This window comes from Hylobates moloch, unplaced genomic scaffold (assembly GCF_009828535.3).
Source record: "Hylobates moloch isolate HMO894 unplaced genomic scaffold, HMol_V3 SCAFFOLD_5, whole genome shotgun sequence".
NCBI lineage: Eukaryota > Metazoa > Chordata > Mammalia > Primates > Hylobatidae > Hylobates > Hylobates moloch.
This window is the reverse complement of record NW_026652280.1, coordinates 45,597,442-45,621,697: the sequence shown is the minus strand read 5'-3', so window position 1 is coordinate 45,621,697 and position 24,256 is coordinate 45,597,442. Positions and strand designations below refer to the sequence as shown.

Below are 24,256 nucleotides of genomic sequence, written 5' to 3'. Positions count from 1 at the left end.
CAGTGCAATACATTTAGTCCTTAGATTAGTTAATGTGATTCTCTGCTAGTCTAGTGAGTGAATTTGCATAATAATAAGTAATCAGTAAATGGCATAGTCCAACTCAACTATTCGTTTTAAGCACTTCTATTCACTGTTCAATTTTTCAATGCTTTATAATCTTTTTTGTTTGATTTTATTCACAATAAAATTGTGAAACAGGTCAACATTAAACTCACTGGAATCTAAGCTTTTCACATATTCTATATAATTAAGCTTTTATAGCCCTCCAAGGAAGAAGAAATGTATAGTAGTGTCACTTCAAAAGGTCACACAGAAGTGATGGAACAATCCTGAGGACTATAAAAGATTGCACAGATTGAACAGAACTTTATTATGAAGTTCACTTCATAGCCTTGGGGTAAAGCAAGTATTGATCCAGATGCGGGAACCCTAGAGCACTCTACATTTGGATTAAGATTGCAGGAAGAATCTCTAAAGCGAAATTCCAGACACAGTCTCCTTTGCAATTAAAATGATTCCGCTTTCCTATCTCAGCTTCTATAACTGTCTTCAATCAAATTTCCCACTAATTCTGTTAGTGTTTCTTCTGCCACGTGATTTGAATCCACCTCTGAGCACTAACTCTCCTAATCAATGTTCAGGTTCAGGCCTATGTCACTTCATCTAAGGATCGCTTAGTTTAGTAATTTATATCAATACTGAAATGCTCCACATTTTGGCTTCTAAAATATCCCCTTCTTATCTAGTTGCTTTCATTTTCTCCTTGGGTACATGTTTCTCCACAAATTCCTTTTATATCACTTGTTCCTAATGGATTGATATTCTGAGAGATGACATATTTCGACTCTCTCCTCATTCTATGCTTTCCCAGGGTGATCTTATCAACCACCACAGCTTCAAGCAGCACTTTTGTTCTGAAATCTTTAAAATGTCTCTCTCTCCATCCTGTACCTTTCTTCAGAGCTGACACATATCCCCCGAATGCCTATTAAATATGTCCAATGGACACTGCATGTGCACCGTAAACTACAAGTCAAAACCTGCTTCTTCAAATGTTTCTCATTCTGAATCTTAGTAAATGGATTCGTCATCCACTTAGGCAACAAAGCCAAAAATCTTGGAGTCCTTCTAGAATGTTCCTCTATGCTTTGCTTTCCATATTCAATAAACCTTTGTATATTTCCTCAAAGTATTGAGAAACATCTATGGACGAGATAGTAAGCCAGGTGTGAGGCATACTGCAGTGGACAAGGTAAACATCATTCTTATATTCACAGAATGTTCACACTAATGGGATATAGAAAAGTAAATATGCTATTCATATTGCAGGCTATGTGAATGGCACTCCCAGGAGTTTGGCAATATATTAATACAACCTATGGAGGTTAGATAGGTAGTCCTGCAAAGACAATGTCAAAAGAACAAAAATAACATGTTCAGTAAGTTTTTGTACTATATCTCTGCTTTTCCTTCTCATTGTCAGTTATTTGATTCCAACTGTCAATATTTTCCTCCTGGATTGCCACAATAGCTCTCTAACCAGCATTCTCTCATTACTTTTTTCTAGTCCCTATCCTATTCATTCACCAAAACATTGCCAGAATAATTTTTATAAAATTCCAAGCTGACCACAAGCTTTCTAAAATTCTAAGCTGACCACTAAGCTCTTTCTATTAGACAATCTGAAGTCCTTAAAATGACCTACATTTATTGGTGGAGCTGCTTTATACTTCATCCTTTCACACATGTTCTCTGCTGCAGCCATGCTAAGCTCCTTGCAAATACCCATGCCAGGTATGCTCTCTCACGGCTCTGTGCCTTAAAACATGCTTACCTCTCTCCCATACATAATCAGAATAACTCCTACTTGCCATTCCACACTCACCTCTGGCATCAATCTCTCTTTAGAGTTTTCCTTAAGAATCATTATAGTCCCTCAGCACCCTTCCTCTGTTCTTTCATTTCACCCTCCTGACCATATGTCCCTCATATCACTTACAGAATCAGACTGTAACCACAAGTTTGTCCCCACTGCTAGACCATGAGCTTTTAAAGGGCAGGAATCTTGCTCTTCTTGTTTACATATTTTTGCTTCCTACAACAGTGACTTGCATATAGGAATCCTTTAGTAAATATTTGGAGAATAAATTAATTGGTGGCAACTAGTTTATCCTGCATAAGGATGTCATGTTCCTCCTCAATGCCATGAGGAAGTGATAAAATCATACTGAGGTCAGAATGGACAATGATTCCCTAGCCTGAGACCAAGTCATCTTCCCTATCTGCATTCCAGGCCCTTCACAGTGTCTAGCAAGAGACCCCTTCTGAAAGAAATAAAATGGTAATCTTATATTTCCCTCAAAGTTCAAGCCTCAGTTCCTCTAGGAAGCCTATTTTGACTATTACTTCAAATAGTATTTTCTTACTTAAACTCTTACTGTTTTAATACGAGAATAAGTATTGCCTGTGCTTGTTCTAAGAAACTTTTCTATGTGTGTGTACCCTCTTTCTCAAAATTATGTATCAAGAGCCTTGTCAATAAAGACTATTATTTCTGAGTTGTCTCTGCTACCTACTCCACTGCTGCAAGTATGCCAAGTATTTTTAATTGCATAAATTTAAGATGTACAACATGATGTTTTGTATACCTATCCATAGTGAAATGATTACTCCAGGTAAGCAACTTAACATAGCCATCACTTTCATGTGGTTAAGAACATCTAAAATTTACTTTTAGCAAATTTTCAATAGATACTATGATATTATTAGCTCTAGTACTCCTGCCGTTTATATCTCTAGATGTATTTGTCCTTCGTAGGTGCTAAGTATTTACTATGTTCTTTTTGAAGAAAATAATAAAAATAATCTCTCTTGATTCTTTTCCCAATGTGCTATCAAAACTTCTCTCACAAATTTAACTATTTTCTATCTTCATCTTATTTGATTTCTCAACATTGTCCATTGGAGCTGCCTACACTCTCCTTCAAAGGTGGACTTTGCTTAGCTTTCATACATTACACCCTTCTGATTTTTCCTCTGTGTCTTTGGCTATTCCTCAGTTGGCTGTGGGAAGTATTCTTCATTTACTAAACCATAAAATATTAAGTGCGTCAGGGGTATCTTCTTCTCTTCTAGGCTCATTTTTCATCTTAACCCTCACCAGCAGCCCAAACCATCTGTGCTTCTCAACTCCATTGTAATAGAGGTAGAAAAGTCACTTCATTCTGTCTAATATGTGCAAGAATATGTTTTAATAAGCATCATTCCCAGAATAATACTGAATAAGGGAATAAAAAAAAGAAGAGCAAACCATTGAATAATTTTAGAAAAAAATTTAATAGACACAAAGCATAGAAAGAACATTTCACGATTATTTAAACTTCATAAAGACAGGTTTACGTGGAGGGCAGGGAAACTTAGGAGTTATTTTGTTCTGTAAAATGTAACACAGTGCACAGTGAATCAGATCATGTTAGCAAATATAAAATCATTTGTGTTTATGTAATTTGGGTTTAAACCACTGAGGAGGATATTTGAACATTTGCCACAGCAAAAGTTGTAGCAGCCTCCCTCAGGCAGGAGTGCTTAAGTGTCAGCTAATGTCTAGTGACTTGCTTAAAAGAGGATAAAACAACACACCCCCAGGCAAGCAAGAAGATTTAAATAGAGCCAATTTAGGAAGCATAGTGCCTTAGCAAATTCAGAAATTAATCCAGATTAAGACATTTTGCTTTAAGGATCTATGTCAAAAAACAAGTTCTACAACTCTGACTTAGAGGTAAGGGCTGGGGAAGGCACTCAAAAGGTATATTCCATAAAATCCCTCATATGTTCCAAAGTACACCTTCAAAAATCATAGAGCAAAGTCACCAGCATGTGTTATCTCAAACTAGCAGAAGTTTAAGCTTAATTAAAAAAAGCCAACTGGGAATGGGAGAGGGTTGTAATTTATTCTAATATTAATATAAAGAATCTAAACATTTAGATATGTCTGAAATGGTTTTGTCTTTTGTATGATATAATTTATGATAAATCATTTCTTAAAATAATTAATCCACAAACTTCATCCAGGACCCTCACACTTAACAGTTATTTAGTGTCCACAAAGAAGATTACTGATCAGAGTCCCCAAGTCTCCAAAGCAAACTGAAGAATTTAATTGAAACTTTATCTTTACGTACACCTATCCATCTAAGAGAAACTAGATAGTGATCCTTTTAAAGTAAAAAATTGTGTACTGAGACTGAAACTGTCACATCTGAGCTCAACAAATTCCCAGAGAGATTCATACAAATAGATTATATACGTGAGAAACATTAACTCAAGTGATTCTCCGATCTAAAAACACCCACAGCTTTGAGACACGATTCACTTTGCTATTACTCCTGAAATCATATGTTATAAACACACAATATGCTTGGTCATAAGTTTCTTGGTATCCTCTTATTGGATTTGTTTATAATTTTTTTATTAACAATAATGTTTACCTCCTATATGCATAGGTATTTTTTGTGACCTTCATGACCAACTCAAAAATTCTGGAAATTGTAATGTGATCATACCTTGCTTCCATTTTCTCTCGCCTCTCGTTCCATCTTGAGGTCAGAAATTAGAAGATTCTTATATTTGTTTTTCCCATTACTGTTGTGATCATCTATTCTGTATTCCGAAGTTAGCTGCGCAGAGAGGGGACTGTCACTCAGGTTCAGTGGCTGTTCATCTTGCTCCAGCCCAGTTTTGCCATCACTGTTGGAGTCTCCCATCTCCCTGCTGTGTGTTCCCCCTGAAGCAATTGAACTGTGCCCCACAGTCTCATTGCCATTAAAGCTCTCTGCAGCAGAATCATCTGTTGGAAAGGAAAAGTTATATTTTGATTTTAATTAATATGCTATTCAGATTCTACTTCAACTAGCATTTATTGAGCTCCCATTATGTGAATGGCATTTTACATACAATATGTAATTCATCCTCAGCAACAAGCTTATAAAGCAGTTATTGTTATTTTTAATCTGATAGGCACATGATAAGGTTTGAATGTTTTGTCCTCGCTAAATCTCACATTAAAATGTGACCTCCAATGTCCATAGTGGGGTCTAGTGGCAGGTGTTTGGGTCATGAGAGTGGATTTTTCATGAATGGCTTGGTGCCATCCCCATGGTAATGAGTGAGTTCTTGCTCTGGGAGTTCATAGGAGAGCTAGTTGTTTAAAAAAGCCTGGCACCTCTTCTCTCTCTCTCTTGCTCCCTCTCTCACCATGAGACAAACTGGCTCCCCTTCATCTTCCACCATGATTGTAAGCTTCCAGAAGCTTACACCAGGAGTAGATGCTGGCACTATGCTTCATGTACAGTCTTCAGGGCTGTAAGCCAAATAATCATTTTTTCTTTATGAATTACCCAGTCTCAGGTATTCCTTTATAGCAATGCAAATGGGCTAACACAGCACATTTAGGCACAATAAGTGAAATAAAATAATAAGAAGAATTGAGAGAACAGTTCAATCTCAAAGAAAAGAAACCAAAGAGAATTAAATAACTACCAATTATTTTGCAAATAGTTTTTGTTTTTCCAGTGAGAATATCTAGATTTGGTAAAAATTATGTGATAAAAAGCATCATTTATCCTGCTGGTGGAATGTGCATCAGTATTAGCAGAATAAGTGTTTAATATGCATCTAAAGCATTAAAAGTCCTCATAAACTTTGTTCCAGTTATTACACTTCTGGGAGTTTAACACCTAAGAAGTTTAATCATTGTGTGTATCTCTGTGTAGGTAAACATTTGTACTAGTGTTGTTCATAATAGCACAAAATTAGAAATGACCTAAATTACCACAAATAGACTATTTAAATAAATGTTGAAATTGTTAGAATATTATGTAGTTATTCAATATTCCATTTTAAGATACGGGGATGTGAGTCATGAAGTACTAAATACAAAAATCTAGCTACAAAAGAGTGTGTTTGTTATGATCCCAATTTTGTAAAAAGAAAACACATAGACAAAGATTACATGAAATAACATTCTATTTTTCTTAATTAATTTTATCTTATATGATAAAAATTTGCTACTGATTTTTAAAAATTATGATGGAAAAGGTACTAAATTGTTTCATTTATTTAAAAGCTATTAGTGAAATCATATAAATATGGCTGAGCAAAAGAATTATTATTCAATACTTGTGATTTTTAATTTTCTGAATATTATCAAGTATGTTTTTTTGAGGGGTGTAATGAAATAGTTAATGTTTTCTAATCAATTACATTCATGGGAATTATATTCAAATTCTGAAAGAGTAATGTAACTCACATGTTCATTCATTTATTCACTAACATTTGTTAAGTGCTTACTCTGACGAATATGGGGTTAAGTATTTGGCCTGTAGAGACTCTGTCTTCAACAAGTTCACAGATAATTAAGAGAGACAGGAAAACAAACATGCTATTAAAATGCAGAACAAGAAGGCTGTGATCTAATGCAAGGGATAAAGACATCATAGAAGGCTTCCTAAAGAAGGGGATATGAGTTGAATTCCAAAAGGTGAGTGAGCCTTAACCAGGTGGAGAAGTTGGGGAAGAGCATTCTCTATAGAGGGATTAGCACGTGCAAAGTCACAGAGGTCAGCATATGCTGGGCAAGTGAGAAGTAAGAGTAGTCTGGAGCGCAAGAAAAGAGAATGAGAAAAGATAAACATAGAAAGAAAAAAAGAGAATACCAAGAAAAGCATTTTGTATATCAAAGATCTTGGATTTTATTCTGGGAGCAAATAACAGTTTTAATTTATTGTGGGAAGTGACATGGAAAAAGTTATATTTCAAATAGACTATTCGGACTCTGATGAGGAGAATGGTATGAAAGGGAAAATGGAAGTTGGGGAGACCAATTAAGAGATTTAGAAGTCATCTAAGTTGGCATATTTAAAAGCTCAAACTTCTGAAACAGTGGCAGTGCAGAAAAAGAGGAGACAACTAGAAAAATTGTGAGAATAGAACTGGTACGACTAGTAGTAATGGAATAGGCAAGAGTCTAAGAAGAAGCCAGATCTGTAGTAAAAAATTGAAAAACAGGCTGGGCGCGGTGGCTCATGTACTTTGGGAGGCCGAGGTGGGTGGATCACCTGAGGTCAGGAGTTTGAGACCAGCCTGGCCAACATGGTGAAACCCCTGTCTCTACTAAAAATACAAAAATTAGCCAGGCATGGTGGCATGTGCCTGTAATCTCAGCTACTCGGGAGGCTGAGGCAGGAGAATCGCTTGAACCTGGGAGGCAGAGGTTGTAGTGAGCTGAGATCATGCCATTGCACTCCAGCCTGGGCAACAAGAGTGAAACTGCATCTCAAAAAAAAATAATAAAATAAAATAAAATAAAATAAAATAAAATAAAATAAAATAAAATAAAATATATAAAAACAAAGCACATTAGGTTTAAGTTTAATTTGTAATGAAATGATATTTTTTCATTACAAATTACGCCTGGCCTGAATTATTATTTCACGCCTGGCCTGAAATAATATTTTTAAACAGTTTTCTAAGACTACCCTGTGAAAAATGTTAAAATATGTTCAAATGGCAAAATTCTATTAAATTACTCTTTTTATGTACCCATCAAAGAAAGAATTGATGTGGAAAGAAAAAATACATAGGAAAATTTAGGAAACTGGTCATAAATAATATGACATTTTTTATTACATGGTACTTTCCATAGGTATTAATCCAGGGATTCAAAATATTATTTTAACATGAAATGTCTAGGGTTTTTGAAATGCAGAATTAAGGGGATGACTTATATAAGTAATTTAGATAAATGTGTGCATGTTCTTTTTATGCCAATTCAAATTCTTATGCTAAATTATGAAGATGATTTTTATTACTTTATTATTTCCCACAGAAGTCCAAAGAAGAGCACAATGAAAATATTCCACTCTAATTTTTAATTCATGAAAAAAAGTGATTTAACATTTGTGTTCTAGAATCCTTTAAAAAATATAGTAACATTTAATGTATGAAAGTTGTGTCAATACGTTATTAGGTTAAATAACCCTAAGTATAAATTACATTTTAAAATAAAATCTACATTAGCATAAGATAAATCCAATATCTATCTTGGTTAAGAACTAAACATCCTACATCTGTTTCTTCAATCTGAAATCATTATGTATATCTAATAAGTGGTATATCATTCATTTATTTTTCAGGTAAGGTAAACATTATTATTTGTCAGGAAAGGCTTTAATAAGTGCCTTGTTTTTATTTCAATAAAAAATATAAACAATAAGGTAGAAAATATTTTTAGATGGAGTAGTTCACTCCAGATGTTACCAAGGTAACTAAATTCAACAGAGTTACATATTTCATTCCTGAGTAAATCAGTATGTTTTATGAAAAACAAATACATGATTTATTCATTTGTATCAAATATACATACTCACATATTTTGTAATTTAAATGGTAAAAAACAATAATGTCTCACAACACTGTCCTATAAATCCAAATTTAAAACAAAGTTTTTGATGTCTTTATTTAAAAAATACTGTATAGAACAGTGAGCAGATATTAAACTGAGGATAAATTAAGAATTTTCTATTGTTGAGTTTCATGTAATCATGTTAACCGTTTTTATTCTCTTTCCCTCTCTCCCTAAAAGATACTTTTTAAGAATTTAAAATCGCAGATCTCAGACTCTTGTAACCAATTCACATCAGGTCATCACTTTAAAGGGGTAATCTGCTTCCTTACCCAACATAGTTTGCTCCATCCTGAGTAGCTGCTGCACAGAGGGTGCAGTATTTAGATCTGTGGGTATGGCCTTCAGGTTCACTGGGCCAGGGCGGTGGTTCTTCTCTCAAGATTTCAGCCTGGGTACCATAGCATTTGAACCAAAGACCCTGTATATGAGTCCTCTGTATATGAGTCCCAAGGAAAACAGCACCTGGAGCCTTGGAAAATAAGAGTGCCCAGGGTACCTAGCAACAGAGGAGAATGTGGAATGTGATGACAAGGAAGTGTGGAATCTAGTGACATCAGGAAGGCAGTTGGATGTCGGGAGTTAATTTGTTCTGTGGCTACTTTTGATGGGATGGATTTAGTGTTGGAGAATTATTGTGCTATCTCTGCGAGCACAGATGAGGCTCCTTCTTGTCTAGAAGTTCTAGTAACACAGTAAATGGTAGATTATTCATTTTATTGTTTCTCTTTTGCTACTCCCCTTTCCCTCCATGAATTAGTAGAGACCCTAGAAATACTGTAAGTTATCCCACCAGCATTTTGTAGAAAAGTGGTTTCATCAGCATCATATTCAACAATTAGCTCTCTCTGTATGAAGAGAATTGACCTAAAATATTCTGTATAATGTATATGTGTACATGTGTGTGTATTTAAGTGTGTGTGTGTATATGTAATCTCCCAAAGTACCTGACCTACTTTCTTATTCAGTTACTTTCAGTAGCTCAGCATCACAGCCTTTAGGCAAGTGCCTTAGGCAAAATGAACAGGAAGAAAAAGTATACATATATATATATATATTCCTCATTTTAACATTAGTACTTGGAAATCTAGCCCCAAAATTCAGGTCAGATGCTCACAGGGTCCACAAAGATTTTATTGTTTTCCCCAAATTCACCACAATTTTCCTCCTCTAGTCCTTTGATGCCCCCCTTAGAAAGCTTCTCTTTCATATCTTACCATAAAACTAAGTATTAGGTCTAAAATATAGATATAAATAGACTTGCTGAAAAGATTAGTACCTTCATATCAAAAAAAAGTAGAAAAAAATTTAAAAATTCCTTTGAAATCTAATTGCAAAATAGTTTAAGTGCAACAACTCTCCTTTATCCCTTGTGGTCTCTGCTCTGTCTTCTCCCAGCAAGGGGCTCAAACAACAACAACAACAACAACAAAGGAAGCTTATCTATCACTAGGCCATACCTTACATCTTACACCATAGCTATCTACTCTGCAACACAAAGCAGGTAATGTAGGCTGAATGAATCCTTGGCAGCACTTTCCAGCCCAGTTTCTGCCTAGAGTCTGATTCTCTGATTCATTTCTGGCTTAAGCTCCTTTGTCACCTAGAAATTCCTCATTTTCCTTCCTTAAAACTTGGTGATGACCTTTTCATTCTTTGAATTTATGTTTTACTTATCCTCTATAACACAGTTTTAACATTTAATTACATAGCCCTGCTCTCTGTTTTGTTTTTGTTATCTTACGTGCAAAAACCTCAATTCCTGACCACAAAGTCCTGTGCTTTGAAACCTGTAGAAAGATAAACAATCAAAATTGCAAATTGCAATTTTTATTGTATTTGCAAAATATAATTTGGATTATATACTATTTAGTAATGTTATCTTAAATATGTGCAAAAGAATAATGGGACATTTTGAAGTCAAAACATTCATACTTAAGTTTATTGATGTAAACAAATGCACATGTATATACATATTATGTATGTATGTAGGTATGTATATATATATATATATATGTATGACTACTACTAAAAGATTACAGGACATTTGTTTTAAAATGATAAAACTGATTTTATTGAAGGCAAGAAAATAACAGATGTTTCAGCCTTCTACTAAATTGTCCAAAAGGGTGACACTCTTACCCTTATTTGATAGCTCCTAATCCATTCTTTGTCATGGAAGAATGGGATCTACTTGAAAGAGGTTATTACAGTGAAGACATAGAGATAAGCTGGATGTCTCAAAGCATATAACTAAGTTTCAGTGCAATAATTAAATAATAAAACTAATTCTTACCTATCAATGAAGAGTTAATTTATATTGTTTATATTATGTTGTTTACAATATTTAACCAAACATCTATGTGCACAAGATACTTTTCTTGGCACTGTTGAGTCCAAAGAGACTCCATATAAAAATTGTTCTTATCTAAGATTAGACCATAAGAATTACAATGCAAGGTAGAAAATACTATCTGTATATGAGAGTTTCATATCAAGCATCATGAATAAAAAGGTTCCTCAGAGAAAGAAAAGTCACCTATGTATTGCTGGGGATGAAAAGTGTATCAGGGAAGGTCTTTTACAGGAGGTGGAATTTGAAGAGGGTGAGATATATATAGATGTATAATGGGGACGGTGGAGGTTATCCCAGTTTAGGAGATGGCATAAGAAAAAGCATCAGAGGCAGAAAAAAGCCGGAAGAGGACAGGGAATTAGTATGTTGTACATACTAAAACAAAGAATTTTGTGTGTGTGTGTGTGTCTATATACATGTGTGTGTATATATGTATATATATGTGTGTGTGTATGTGTATGAGTGTGTGTGTGTGTATGTGTATGAGTGTGTGTGTGTGTATAAAACAGGATCTCACTCTTTTCTCCCAGGCTGGAGTGTAGTGATGAGATCACAGCTCACTGCAGCCCCAACTTCCTGGGCTCAAGTGATCCTCCTACCTCAGATCCCCAAGTAACTGGGACTACAGGTGTGCACCACCATGTCTGGATAATTTTTTTTTTTTTTTTACTTTTTGTAGAGAGGGGGGTCTCACTATGTTGCCCAAACTGGTCTTGAACTCCTGGGCTCAAGCAACCCTCCTGCCTCATCCTTCCAAAGTTCTGGAATTACAGGCATTAGCAATGCACCGTGTCTGAACAAAATTGTATATTTTAGAGTAGTGGATATTTTACTGTGTACTCTTTTTTCAGGAGCACTCATAAAATCACTCATTATTCTCCTGGCAGGAGACAGGGTACTAATAAAAACCCACTGATTACGTGAGTGTAGTTTGAGGAAGCTTATTTATCTCTGTTCCTACCTCTAAGCTACTATTGACTGACCCATGACAAAATTTTCTCCTAATTCCAAGATGACAATTTTTAAAACTGGCTATTATGCAATAACTTGTAAATGGCTTCTTAATTATCTAAACAAATTGCAAAATACAGTCATGCATTGCTTAACGAGAGGCATACAGTCTGAAAAATATGTTGTTAGGCAATTTCACCATTGTATGAACATCATAGAGTGTATTTACACAAACCTAGATGGCATAACCTACTATACATTTAGGCTATGTGATATAGTCTATTATTCCAGACTACAAACCTGTACAGGATGTTACTGTACCGAGTGCTGTCAGCAAAGATAACACAGTGGTATTTGTGTAATTAAACATGTGTAAACACAGAAAAGGTACAGCAAAATATATAACATAATCTTATGAAATCACTGTTGTATGTGAGATCTGTTATTGAATGAAACATCATTATGTGACACATGACTGCACTATTTTCATGCTTACCCATTAGCTTGTTCAGGATTTCACAGAACTAGCTATTTTATATAAAATTATATGCAGAAGTGTATTTTGATATTTTTATAATGTGTTGGAAAATATTGAATTTATTTTGTTGACAACGTCACAGTTATTGTAAATACCACTGTGTTATATTTCTTATAGTCATAATAGAAAAAAAGTTAAAATTTTATTTAGAAGTAAGTGAAAAAATACATACATAGATTTTTTTCCTCCCAATGCACATCTCAGATCTACTTATGGAATCCAGGGTAAGTGTTCCTGAACTAGGAGCTATGCTACTTTTTTCACTTATCTTAAATGGTACCATAATATATTATCATAACTCACAGGTTTCAGATCCCTAAGTCCAACACTGATATGTTAGGTTTCAGTGGGGGATCTGTGTTGTCCTTCTTCTCACCTTACAACACCTTGTCATTTTGTGACATTTAAAATCTATTTACCAGCTAGAATGTACATTTCCACAAGGTAGATATTCTACATCTTTTGTTTCTTTGTGTTCCTCTGTGGAATCCAGTCTAGTGTTTTACACAAAGTTAACATTATAGATATAGATGATATAGCTATAAATAAGGCAAACAATGTCACAGATAATACAATTCATTAATGCTTCTGTGTGTGAAATCCATGTATTAGTCACACACTCATGAGGCTATTTACTGCTACAACTTAAAACCAAAACAATATGTGAGATTTTTGATGTTCTGCCTCATACAGCAAGCAGTATATACAATGAGAAAATCTCCTGTTAGATTTAAAGTGAATCTAAGACAATCATTTCATAGTATGTCAGTGTTCTCCAAGAAAGCTGACCACTAACCACTGGAAAGAAATGCCCCAGAAAACCCGTCGAATGGGCAACAGAAACAAGAAATAATGCCATATAATATTATTATAGAGTTGTTCTATTCAAAAATGATTTGACAATTTATAAGGACATGGCTTAAAGATGTATCATTAATTATCCCCAACCACTAAGTAAGTTATGGGAACAAATGTCACAGATTGGGGTAAATCATTTTGGAAAGAAATGTTCTAATTGAAGCTAAAACCAATATGATCAAAAAGGAAGTTGCACTAAATTGGTGTTTAGCCAAAAAACAAATCAAAAGGATTTCTTCTTGCCGAAAACAAATCAGAAAATACTTTATTTTGAAAAAAATGAAAATCTAGGAAAATAAAAAGACCCATCTGTAACAAGCTTATGTTTGAAACAGTGTCTTGGATCTGGGCAGGACCTGGGCTAGCTTCCAATTTGCCCTTGTAAGAAGCACTTTGGTGGTGGCTATCCACCCTACAGAACACTACCACTCCCATCCCAGGACTTGTTCTTGATACACCGTGAGAAGTTACCAGAAACTATGCTTCTCTTCTGTCAGTTGACCATTGTGATGGCCTGTTTTGGATTCTGCTTCTCTCACTTATTTCACCAAGTCAGCTGTTGTTTTGCCTAATGCATTTTTCTGAGTCTCTGTCCAACCAGACCAGAGTTTACTCTCACCTTCAGGCTCATGTCCCAGAATAATCTGACTTCTCTGGTTCTGTATTACAATCTAATTCACAGGGTCTTTGCCAAACCATATCCTAATATACATCCCCATAATTCTACATAAGGATAAAACCATGCTCAGAGGAGCAAAATGGTTGAGTCTTGTCTGCTTTGGTAAGATATATAACAATAAAAAATATTAGATAACTAAAATATAGGGCCCTGTCTCCTCATTGAGCAGGAAACTAGTGTTTCAAAATGTATCTACATACTACATCCACAGCGAAGGTTAAGTTCTTAAAACTCGACCTCTCTACTACTTAGAAGAAGACACATTACATAGTAGGTTTAGATTGCAGTGAAAATGGCTTTTCCATTTGGCCTTCATGATGACAGAATAGACCAGCTGGAACTCTAGGTATCTATATACATGAAGCCTGGGGAAATTTTCAACGAAAGAAATTGTATCAGTACAAATAAAGTTTTAGTGTAAGGCCCCGCATTCTTCAATGGGTGACTCTGCCTTTTGAGAATGTCTACTGTCTCTTCATACACTTGGGCATCATGAACTGAGTACCACCTTAATTAAATTAAGACATGCTCATTAAATTTAGACATGCTCAGTATCTCTTTTTCATCAAGTGGAAGTGTGACATGTAGGAATGGGTCTTCTCAGGCTCCCATGGTATATGAATAGGTTGCTCAAAACCCACAAAACAACAGTTCCTTCTTTAATCTCTGTCTACTAACTTAAAAGAAATTTTTAATGAAAAATTGGTTGAAAATAAGAAAGGTCAGCCTTATTTATATGATAATGTGAAAGTCTGCAATGGTACAGTTGTTTACATAGATAGACCCAAATAAAGAAGGAAATACACTAAATGGTTAAGACTTTGAGCAGTAAGTCTTTTTGTGTACGCTCCTTAAGAAAAATACAGTGTTAGGTTATCCTATTATGTCTTTGGCAGTGGCCAAATGGCATAAAGACTTGAAAGAGCCAGCCTAGATGATTTTTAGACAGAAGTGGAAGCATGATATTGATAAATCTTTTATAATAGGTCAAGGGCTTGAAAATGTTCATGTCATGTCCATGTCCATCAAAAAACCACTACAGTAGAAGGTGATTCTAATAATCAGTGCACAGTGTGACTCTTCCTGTGGATATGAAGCATCCCACCTGCTGGAACCAGGTTTGCTCAGTGGGATTATGAATGGAGTAGAAGTCAGAGCAGTAGTAGAGCATGGGTGCTTCATTCTGGGTGCTTCATTGGTCATGTTAATCTGAGTACTCAGTTGTCCAACAGAGTGTTCAATCTTAAAATTTTGATAAAGTACATAACTTTGAGAAGATTGCTAACTTCATTGTAGCAGATCAATTATATTGGATCTCTTTAATTCTGTATGGGCTAGCTACTTGTTCTTAGTGGAATAGATGTTTTATTTTTTACTTGGTCCTGCATTTTTTGCCCGTTCTTCCTCAGACATCATCATTTTTGGCCTCAGAATGTTTTATATACTACACTTTTTCTGATACTACATTACATTCAATCAAGGAAATCACATCATAGTAGAAACATTGAAGCAACTATAGGATTTTCCTTGGAGTTATTGCTGTTATCTCTTCCATCACTGGCAGACTACTTACCTTATAAAATGATGGAATGAACTGTTAAAAACTCAACTACAATGCCACCAAGAGATAGTAGCTGAGCCTGAGGGGCTGCATTTTAGGATGTGATATGTGCTTTAAGTCAGCTACTGATACTTGGGGCTACTTATTTCTTAGCCACAACATCAGGCTGGAAACAAGGTGCTCCAGAGATGGAAGCAACACCTCTCATAACTCTTCTTTACAACTGTAGGTTCTGCTCATCTGCAGAAAGGACACTTGCAACAAGTGGAATAGAAACTGACCATTTCACACCATGCAGGCCACTAAGGGAATCGATTTTTAAAAAGGAGGGCCATGTGTTGGTTGAGGTCATTAATCACGACTACCAAACGAAGGAAAGATGGCCAAATAACAAAATAGGTTGGGAGGTGGATACTCAGGGAGTATCTAAAGTATTTTTCATTACATTCTGCAGGAAGGAAAATACTATCAAGGCAATTCTTGTAGGCAGAGACAAGAAGATCGCATTCTCTGACATGCCATTGCATCTGGAATATTTCCTGAGTAGTTTTATTGCTGCTAAAGAAGTAAAAACATGGAATTTGTAGTTGAGTTTTTTAGTCATAAATACAAGCTATGGCTTGGAAACCAGATGCAGAGACAAGGAGTGCAATGTTTATCTGGATTTCTTTGCTTGCTGTCAAGTATCTGAATATTAAATAAACATATTCCTTAAGTTTTATCTCCATCGTTGTACATAGCATGTGGTGGTAGTAAATAAATGTATTAATTATTCCATTAATTGTATAATTTCAATTGTTACAGAACTGAAATGGTAATGAACGTCACTTTGTGATTTCAACTTAGAAAAGTGAGTCTTTTCAGCATGAAACCTGGGTGCAGTTGCTGGACATGGCTCAGATTTAGTTCTATTGGGGAAATAATAGGATTTATGTAGTTTATGCAAAGAAGATGGTTAAGTATTTGGTGGAAGTATATTTGGACATATGAGAAAGTTGTGTGATGGTGTGGTGGTGTGATATGTATGTATGTATTAGCCAGTGATAGCATGTACTAAGCATTCATAGGGATGGCAACCTAGTGCCTACATTCTCCTCCTAATTCGAAAGTGTAGGCCAGAGTAGGCATGATTTCTTGCTGCCTTGGAAGAATTTGGAGCTGTAAGACAGATGAAGTTGATGTCATTGGAACTAGGTATTTTTATGTTAAACACTAGAGAGTACTAAAACTATTCTCACTGAGGTCCCCATCATTTTTCTAGTTCCTAACTTTCCAGATTTGGGGTAATCAACTCTTTTGTGAATTTTGAGATATTCCAGTCCTTCTTCAATAGATAATCACTTTTGCACCATTTTTGCTTAATTTAGCCAGTTTTTTTTTTAAAAAACTTGAAAAAGCAACCTTAAGAAATACATAAAATTTGTTTTGCTTTTGAAAAAGCCAAAAACTAAGGAGTGACGTCAGAAAGAAGGTGGAATAGGAAGCCTTGGACCCTCCTTTCCCCTATGGATGCCCTGACTCAACACAAATACACGTCATTCTCTTTGTGAAAATTCCAGAAATTAGTTGAGAGGCTCCTACATCCTGGGTGAGTGCAAAGCCAGCCACACAGAAATGAGTAAAAATATTTGAGAAAAGTTAGGAAGAGAAATGTTAAGTGGCTTGACTGTGTTCAGTTAAAATTTTAAAGGACTTCAAGTTGTGTAATAACTTTATGTTAAAGGACTTCAAGTTATGTAATAAAGTATACTCATATAAATAGGGAATACTAAGGCTAAAAGGAATACTTTCAGGGACTATGGGGAGGGATAGAATTGAATCAAATATTTGATGATTTTAATATGTTTGTATTACTTGTCAGGAACATAGAAAATTAAAGATTTAAAGATTAAGGATTATACACAGTTTTTTGTACAGTATATCAGAAAACATTGACGAAATTATCAAACGATCAAGTAAGTATCTCTACCTCTGGAGGCATTTAAGGATGAAACGTAAGCTACTGGAGGGTAATTTCCAGTTCTTATTCCTTTATTGATTTTTGATTAGCATATTTTAAATATTCAATAAATATTTGTTAGAATAGACCATCGCACTAGTTCACAGTTGCACTGCTATTATCTCTTTGGTAAATAGACTGTGGGTCTTCTTATCTTATGTGTGTTCTTGAACTAACTGTATGTATTACTGAACTGGAGACTATGATAGGAAGAATTCCAAAAATGCCCTCCAACCCAAGATTGTACATCCTAATTTCTAGAACGTGCAAATATGTGGAGGTATCACTCCTGTGATTGTTATGTCATGTGGTACAACTGATGTTGGTAGAGAGATTATCTGGGTGGGCTGATTAAATCACATGAGCTCTTAAAAGCACAGAGCTTCCTTAGTTAGTAGCAGAAGAGAAAGTCAGAGAGATTCATAGCACAAAGGTTTTTCAAGATGGAAGAGGCCACATAAAGAATTCAAGCAGTCTTTAAGGAGCTGACAGAGATACCCCATTGATAGCCAGCAAAAAACAGAGACTGCAGTCCTCCAACCACAAGGAACTACACTCTGCCAACTACTTGGGTAAGCTTGGAAGTGAATTCTTTCCCAAAGTCCCCAAATTAGAGCCTAGGCAGGCTGACACCTTGATTTTGGCTTTGTGATACCCTGAGGATAGAACCCAGTCAAACTTGGCTATACTTCTGACCTATAGACCTATGAGGTATATGGGTTTTTTTTTAATGCTGTCAAGTTCATAGTAATTTTTAGAAAGCAACATAAAATGAATACAGTACAAACATAAAGAATTTTCTATGGTATGTTAGGATACGTAATACTATTTTAAATTATTCAAGTATATTTCAAATAATAGATGTGTATTAGTAGTTCTCAAACTTTAATTGCTTTGGAATTTCCTGGGGGAGATGATTAAAAATATGTATCTGTAGGATCCATGTGGGCACTAAAACCTCTAACACAATAAAGGCTAGAAATCTTGGTTTAATTTATTTTGGTTGAGGTCAGGGAATCTAGAAGCATTTCTCATGGAAGTGCTTAGGAGCCACACGTGAGAAATTAATGTAGATGATATCCAACAACTAGCCAGTGGAATATACAATTAAAGGAGGCAACTGTGGATAGCAACAGAACTAAAGATGACTAACAGCCCTCAATTCTGGGTTCAGTAAGGCTGAATCTGAGGATATTTTAATCTCATTTTATAAAAATCTGGAAAAATTTCAGAAAAAGAAGCCAAGAGCCAAATATTCTTTCCCTTTATCAAAACTAATAAACAAAAATACTTACTGCCAGAATGGCCCCATTTTTTAAAAAGACTCATGAAAGGATATGATCTTGCCCAAAGAATTAAAGTTAAATGTGTAACTAAGGAGCTAAAAACCTTATCTGGGGGAAAAGGATAAACTTAATTACCTTGGTTAACAAATCCCTGGAAGAAAAGGTCTTTACCTGGGTCAAGTGTATGTCTGGAAAATCAAGAATCTTTACTCCCCTTATAAAGTAGAGCTGCCTATCATATAAGCATTCACATGTGCTGAAGTCACTGTCTGTTTTGCCCACATAGCAGGTAAAGAGTATCACCCTGGGAAGAATTGTCAAAACCATCAAAGTGTGTCCTCTGGGTCCTGCATGGTCTCTTTCCCCTCTTGATCACTAATTCTCCAGCTATTTGTGTGCACACTGGCTCTACGTATGTCATTTTATTGAGTAATGGATTGACAGATTGATTGATTGATTATCCTTTATCTGAAATTCCCTCACAGAAAAATGTTACTTCAACTAGGCACTTGTAATTTAAACCTTTTATCTCTAATTGTGGAATGAAAGGCTTTTTCTCTTGGTATTTTCAGCCATTAGCAAGCAGGTGAAGTGTATTGTGTTTTGGGAGTTTGTGCGGAGAGAGAAACCCTGTGATCATTACTAGACCTGTTACGTACCCATGTTTTTAAAGTAACTTAGAGGTGAATGATTAGAATGTATACTCCTTTAGGTATTCTCCTAAACTCTCCTACCCCTGCCCTTCAACAGTTCTTCTCCCTATGGTAATGGGTGAGCCAGGACTACTCATTGATGTAGCTGAATTTCTTATTGCCAATATTCTGAGACAGCAAGAAGCCTGAGCTATGAACCTCTTCTTGGATTTACAGAACAAATACATCCTAAAATAATTATTCTGTAAGGATCCACAATACATGCTCCTTTATCTAACACAATGGTCATCGGCTGTTTTGTTCTCAGATCTGTTCTCCTATTGTGAATTTTATTTCCTAGGTTTTCTTGCCTAGTGCCTTATGACTGGGTTTAGACAATGAGAGACACTGGCAGAGATGGATAATTGGACAAAGAGAGAATGCCTGATTACGCCCTCCTCCCTCCCCATGCACACACCCTCTCTGGTTCAGGCAGTCTCTCCATCTCCAGCATGGGGAGTATATCCTCTATGCCCTAGTTCCTTCTAAGAAGCCTCTTTTGTGAATCTGATTCCCATGTAGGAGCTCTGGGCTTGAGCTCTAGTAATATCAGCTCTTCCTTGGCCCTTCCACTGCTAGCTATAGGAGTCGCCTCTTTCTGTTATCAATTCCAGAGTTGCTTCACTAACTCCTGCTTGGCTTTTTAGCTCTTCAAACACAACTGTAAATAGTGCCTAGTGTTAAATTTTCCTAATGGATGTCATGGAACGGGCTCCATTTTCCAGATTGGATCCCAATCCCAACTGATACAATTTCCTTTCCTTTAGCTTCAAGACTTTTGTCTAAAAACTTTGATATTATTATAAATGATATTTTGTAATTTTTTAAATAATATAAATTCATTATTTGATAAACAAGATAATTTCACCCAGTTCCCTTTACTGTTTCTCTCTCTAGCATTGAAATTAATTACTGTCAGTAATAGTGGTATTAAGGGAGTTATCGACATCTTAAAGAATGAAAAATCAATAAAAGTTTTGTTGACAAATATAGTATTAGAAACTGGTTTCCTAATTCCAAAATAAACTTCCATCTAAATTCTACTAGTATATCGCAGCAGGAAACACATGTTTGGGTATTGTGAGGAGAGAAGCCTGAAAAAGACAGATGCTATGTTATGCAGGGGAAGAAAATGAATTAACTTTAGATTTATGATGAATTAATGGCAATACTAGCACTTAATGACATGTGTCACATTCTATTCTTTTCTCTATGTTATATTGTCTCTCAGTGAAGGCAGGCTTTAGAAAGAGTTGGATTATAGAAATAGTAGAATATAAAGAATGTAAACTCAGCAAAAAAGAACAGAGAGGAGGATAGAGAGGAGAAAGATGATGAAAGAAAGGTGATGATGATGGTGGTCTGGAACAAGCTCAATAGTAGGGAGCTCTCAAGTGAGTTGGAGAATTGGTATTTGGTAGAGGGTGTTGGGGTCAGGAATCATGGGATTAGCAAGAAATATCCTGGGAATTATCAAAAATTAAGTGATAATTGTTGGGGGTTAATGTCTGGAGGTACCGAAGTAGGAGAAATAACCCTCCAAGGAGAACACCTCTTCCTCTGAGGAGCAAATCAACTAAATTACAAACAGGTGGAGGACACAGGCTAGGCTTTTCTTCACTGCTGTATGACTTGATTTTGTGTATAGTAGACATTCAGCAAATGCCTAAAGCTATAAATTAATGACTCTAAACCACCTTTATTCTATTTTCTAAACTCATGATTTTCATAGCCCAAAACTTTTATATTGTATTATACACTAATTTTTTCATGCATGTAAGTCATATTTTCCCAAAGGGTCATAGGTAGTGAGGACCTTACTTTAATAGTTCTTTGCATAAAGCAGTATATACAGCAAGTCACCAAATGAAAATATAATTTCAAAAATCAATGGAAGAAGAGAAAACATTTTGTTTTTGTGGATATTTTGTTTTTGTCATAGTAAGAGGATAGCCAAGAAGTAATGTCAGACTGATTTGAGGAAAAAAACACAACTAAGAATAGAAGGGATTCCCAGATAATGAGTATCCTTTTTATAGTAGTGGTATATATATATATTCATTTTCATTTAAACTGTTTCTGTCATAATAAAACATTGAGTTCTCATCAAATCAAAATTTAAAAATCTGTCTTGGATGACCATTAAGAAAAACTAATCTAAGTTACTGTACTAACTGTATCAATTTAAACTCTTTGAATAATGCCAAATTAAGAGCTCTTACAATGTGATTACTACTAATTAATCAAGAGCTGGTCATAGGACCCCCCCAACCCCATTCCATGTTTTATGCTGCTACACCAATGTCACACAAGCATGGCCATCTATAAAATCTTTCCTTGGACAAAGCACAGTAGATTCTATTTTGAAAATCCCTGTTTCTTTACTTAAGCCAAAGAGGGAACATTTACTGAGCTTTGAAGCACCTGGTTCAGAGTGTTCACTGCTGATGGCACATTTCCAGGATCCTTCCTCAGTGGTTATCCATGCAACTAAACTAAACAATGAATTACATTGAATATATCATTTGGTTGTACACATCTCATTTCTATGCTCCCTTTAGTACAAATTAACATGCCAACAGCCTACTGCATTGATAGCCACACAACTACTCCAGGCTGAAACTGCCAAGGCAGGCGCCTGACCAAATGGCCATCAAACCACAAGTCAAACCCATAGCCAATGCAGCCAGACCAGAAAAATGAATTAGGCCAAAGGATTTCATTTCTGGGAATTTGAACTAACACTTTCTTCTCAAGGGCCAATGACCACATCAAAAGCACCAGTGAATTTAGAAATACAGAATCAGAGACTTTACCCCAGACCTACTAAATCAGAATTTGCATTTTAACCAGATTCCCAGAAGATTCAATTGCATGGTAAAATTTGAAAAGTTGAAACCACTAACACCGTTAGTAGCTGCAGCAGAAGTAAAAGTGGTAGGGGAGCGTTGGGCTGGAGAAGTTACAGGGGTCCATGATGAATACAAAACTATTTCAATATTCCAATTTTTGAAGAGTATTATATTCTCTCTGATAACCAAAGAGTATATGCCTATATCCCTTTTTCCTTTGTCCCTTCCTCCTTTCCTTCCTTTCTTCCATCCTTCTTTTGAGGAATTTACTTAGAATCTCTTGAGCCAAATTCATTAGAGAAAACCAAAGTAGGGAGACACGTAGAAACAGAAAAGATAAGGGAACTGTGTGGAGTCTATCTCACACAGTCTTGGCGTACAGTTACTCTCTTGGTACAATTATTAATCATGGCCCCCTTTGGATCTCAAATATATCCTGGTTTAGACAATAAACTATATGGTATCTCAGTATGAAACTCAGTGAGGTTTATTTGTGGCCTAGCTGTTCTGCACATTCTAGTCTTGGGTCCCTTAAATCACTGTCTCCCTTATTGGGACACATCATTCTTGCAAAAATTGACACCCTTGTGCCCTGATTTTTTGAAGTAGCTCACACACATAAAAATCTTATTATTTAATTAGTAGATACTATGTGCCACTAAAGAGTAATTAAAAATTATATTGGGGTACTAATTTATCAATCCTCAAAGCAAGCCCAGGTTATCTAATGTCACAGGAGCATATCCTTGGCTCCTGATTGAATGGCTTTCTCCAGATGGTCTATGTGCCAAAGCCCACTTAACACTCAGGAGCAGCTGACTCCATAATCTGTGGCCTTTTCTCTCCCCATGTTCCTTTCCAGGCTATAAGCTTATGTCTCCCAATTCTCTGGTGATACTGTGAAACACCTGCCATGGGAGGAAACCATGCCATACATGAACATCTCTGAAGGCATAGAAACTTTCTGTTTATTGGATACTATGCTCTATATCTCTAGTTTTCTGATAAAATGTTTAGACGCTTTGTAGTGTGGATTGAGCATTATTTTCTAGATAATACAAAGCCAAGAGGTGAGATTTTAAAAATTCTATTCAAAGAATTTTTCTTTAAAGTACTATTTTATACAACCAACACAACATAATAACCAATTTTCAATAATAAATACAGTGACAAAAATCTAAATCTAATAAATCTAAATCTAGTAAATTAAACCAGGAAAAAGTTCCACAAATTTTCACATACAAATCACTTCAGCTATTACTTACAAATGTTATTAAGTAGTGGGAAATGAACTATAATTCAGTGATTCTGTGCTTCAGAAAATAAACTGTTTCTTCATTTATATAATGATTCCTATCTTAAAGTCAAAGTAAAGTAATGATCTAAATAAAATTCCACTTTGATTATATTTTTGGGCTTTTAGAAAAAGGAGCAATGCCTATTATATCTGATATTCTTAATAATTTTCAAAAGCCATAAATGTTAATCTCTACTCATTTTTAAAGGATACATGCAAAGAAACTGCATCCTAAGACAGAGCATAAGTAGGTTAAATATTCAAAGAATCCTGAATTCAAATTCTCTTATTTCTTTTGCTTATTTTTTCTTCTGGGGGTATGGAGAGGAAACGGTCATGCATATAGTGGGACAAAAGGCCTAATCTTCACCACATAGCAAGGGTTCAAGAGATTCTAAGTAAATTCCTCAATAGAAGGATGGAAGAAAGGAAGGAAAGGAGGAAGGGACAAAGGAAAAGGGATATAGGCATATACTCTTTGGTAATCAAATAATCTTCAAAATTGGAATATTGAAATTGCTTTGTATTTGTTGATAGGAGAGACGTGTTAGTGGATACAAAATTACAGCTAGATAGGAGAAGTAAGTTCCAGTTTTCTATACCACTCTAGGATGACTGTAGTTAATAATAATATATAGTTTCAAATAATAGCTAGAAGGAGAATATTGAATGTTCTCAACACCAAGAAATAATAAATGCTTTAGGTAATGGATATACTAATTA

At 35.3% G+C, this 24,256-nt stretch overlaps 1 protein-coding gene across 16 annotated transcripts in view; it reads right to left on the bottom strand.

Annotated features, from left to right (window-relative positions):
- Positions 1-24,256, bottom strand: part of NOL4 (nucleolar protein 4) — a 384,554-nt gene that overhangs the window by 165,741 nt on the left and 194,557 nt on the right. For 14 of the 16 annotated variants that reach the window (XM_058438499.1, XM_058438485.1, XM_058438486.1 and 11 more), the window contains one exon: positions 4,566-4,849. In XM_058438499.1, coding sequence (XP_058294482.1) covers positions 4,566-4,849 — 284 coding nt within the window. Of the gene's footprint in view, positions 1-4,565; positions 4,850-8,736; positions 8,942-24,256 lie in introns of those variants that run through there. The other 2 variants (XM_058438496.1, XM_058438497.1) reach the window with 1 other exon arrangement.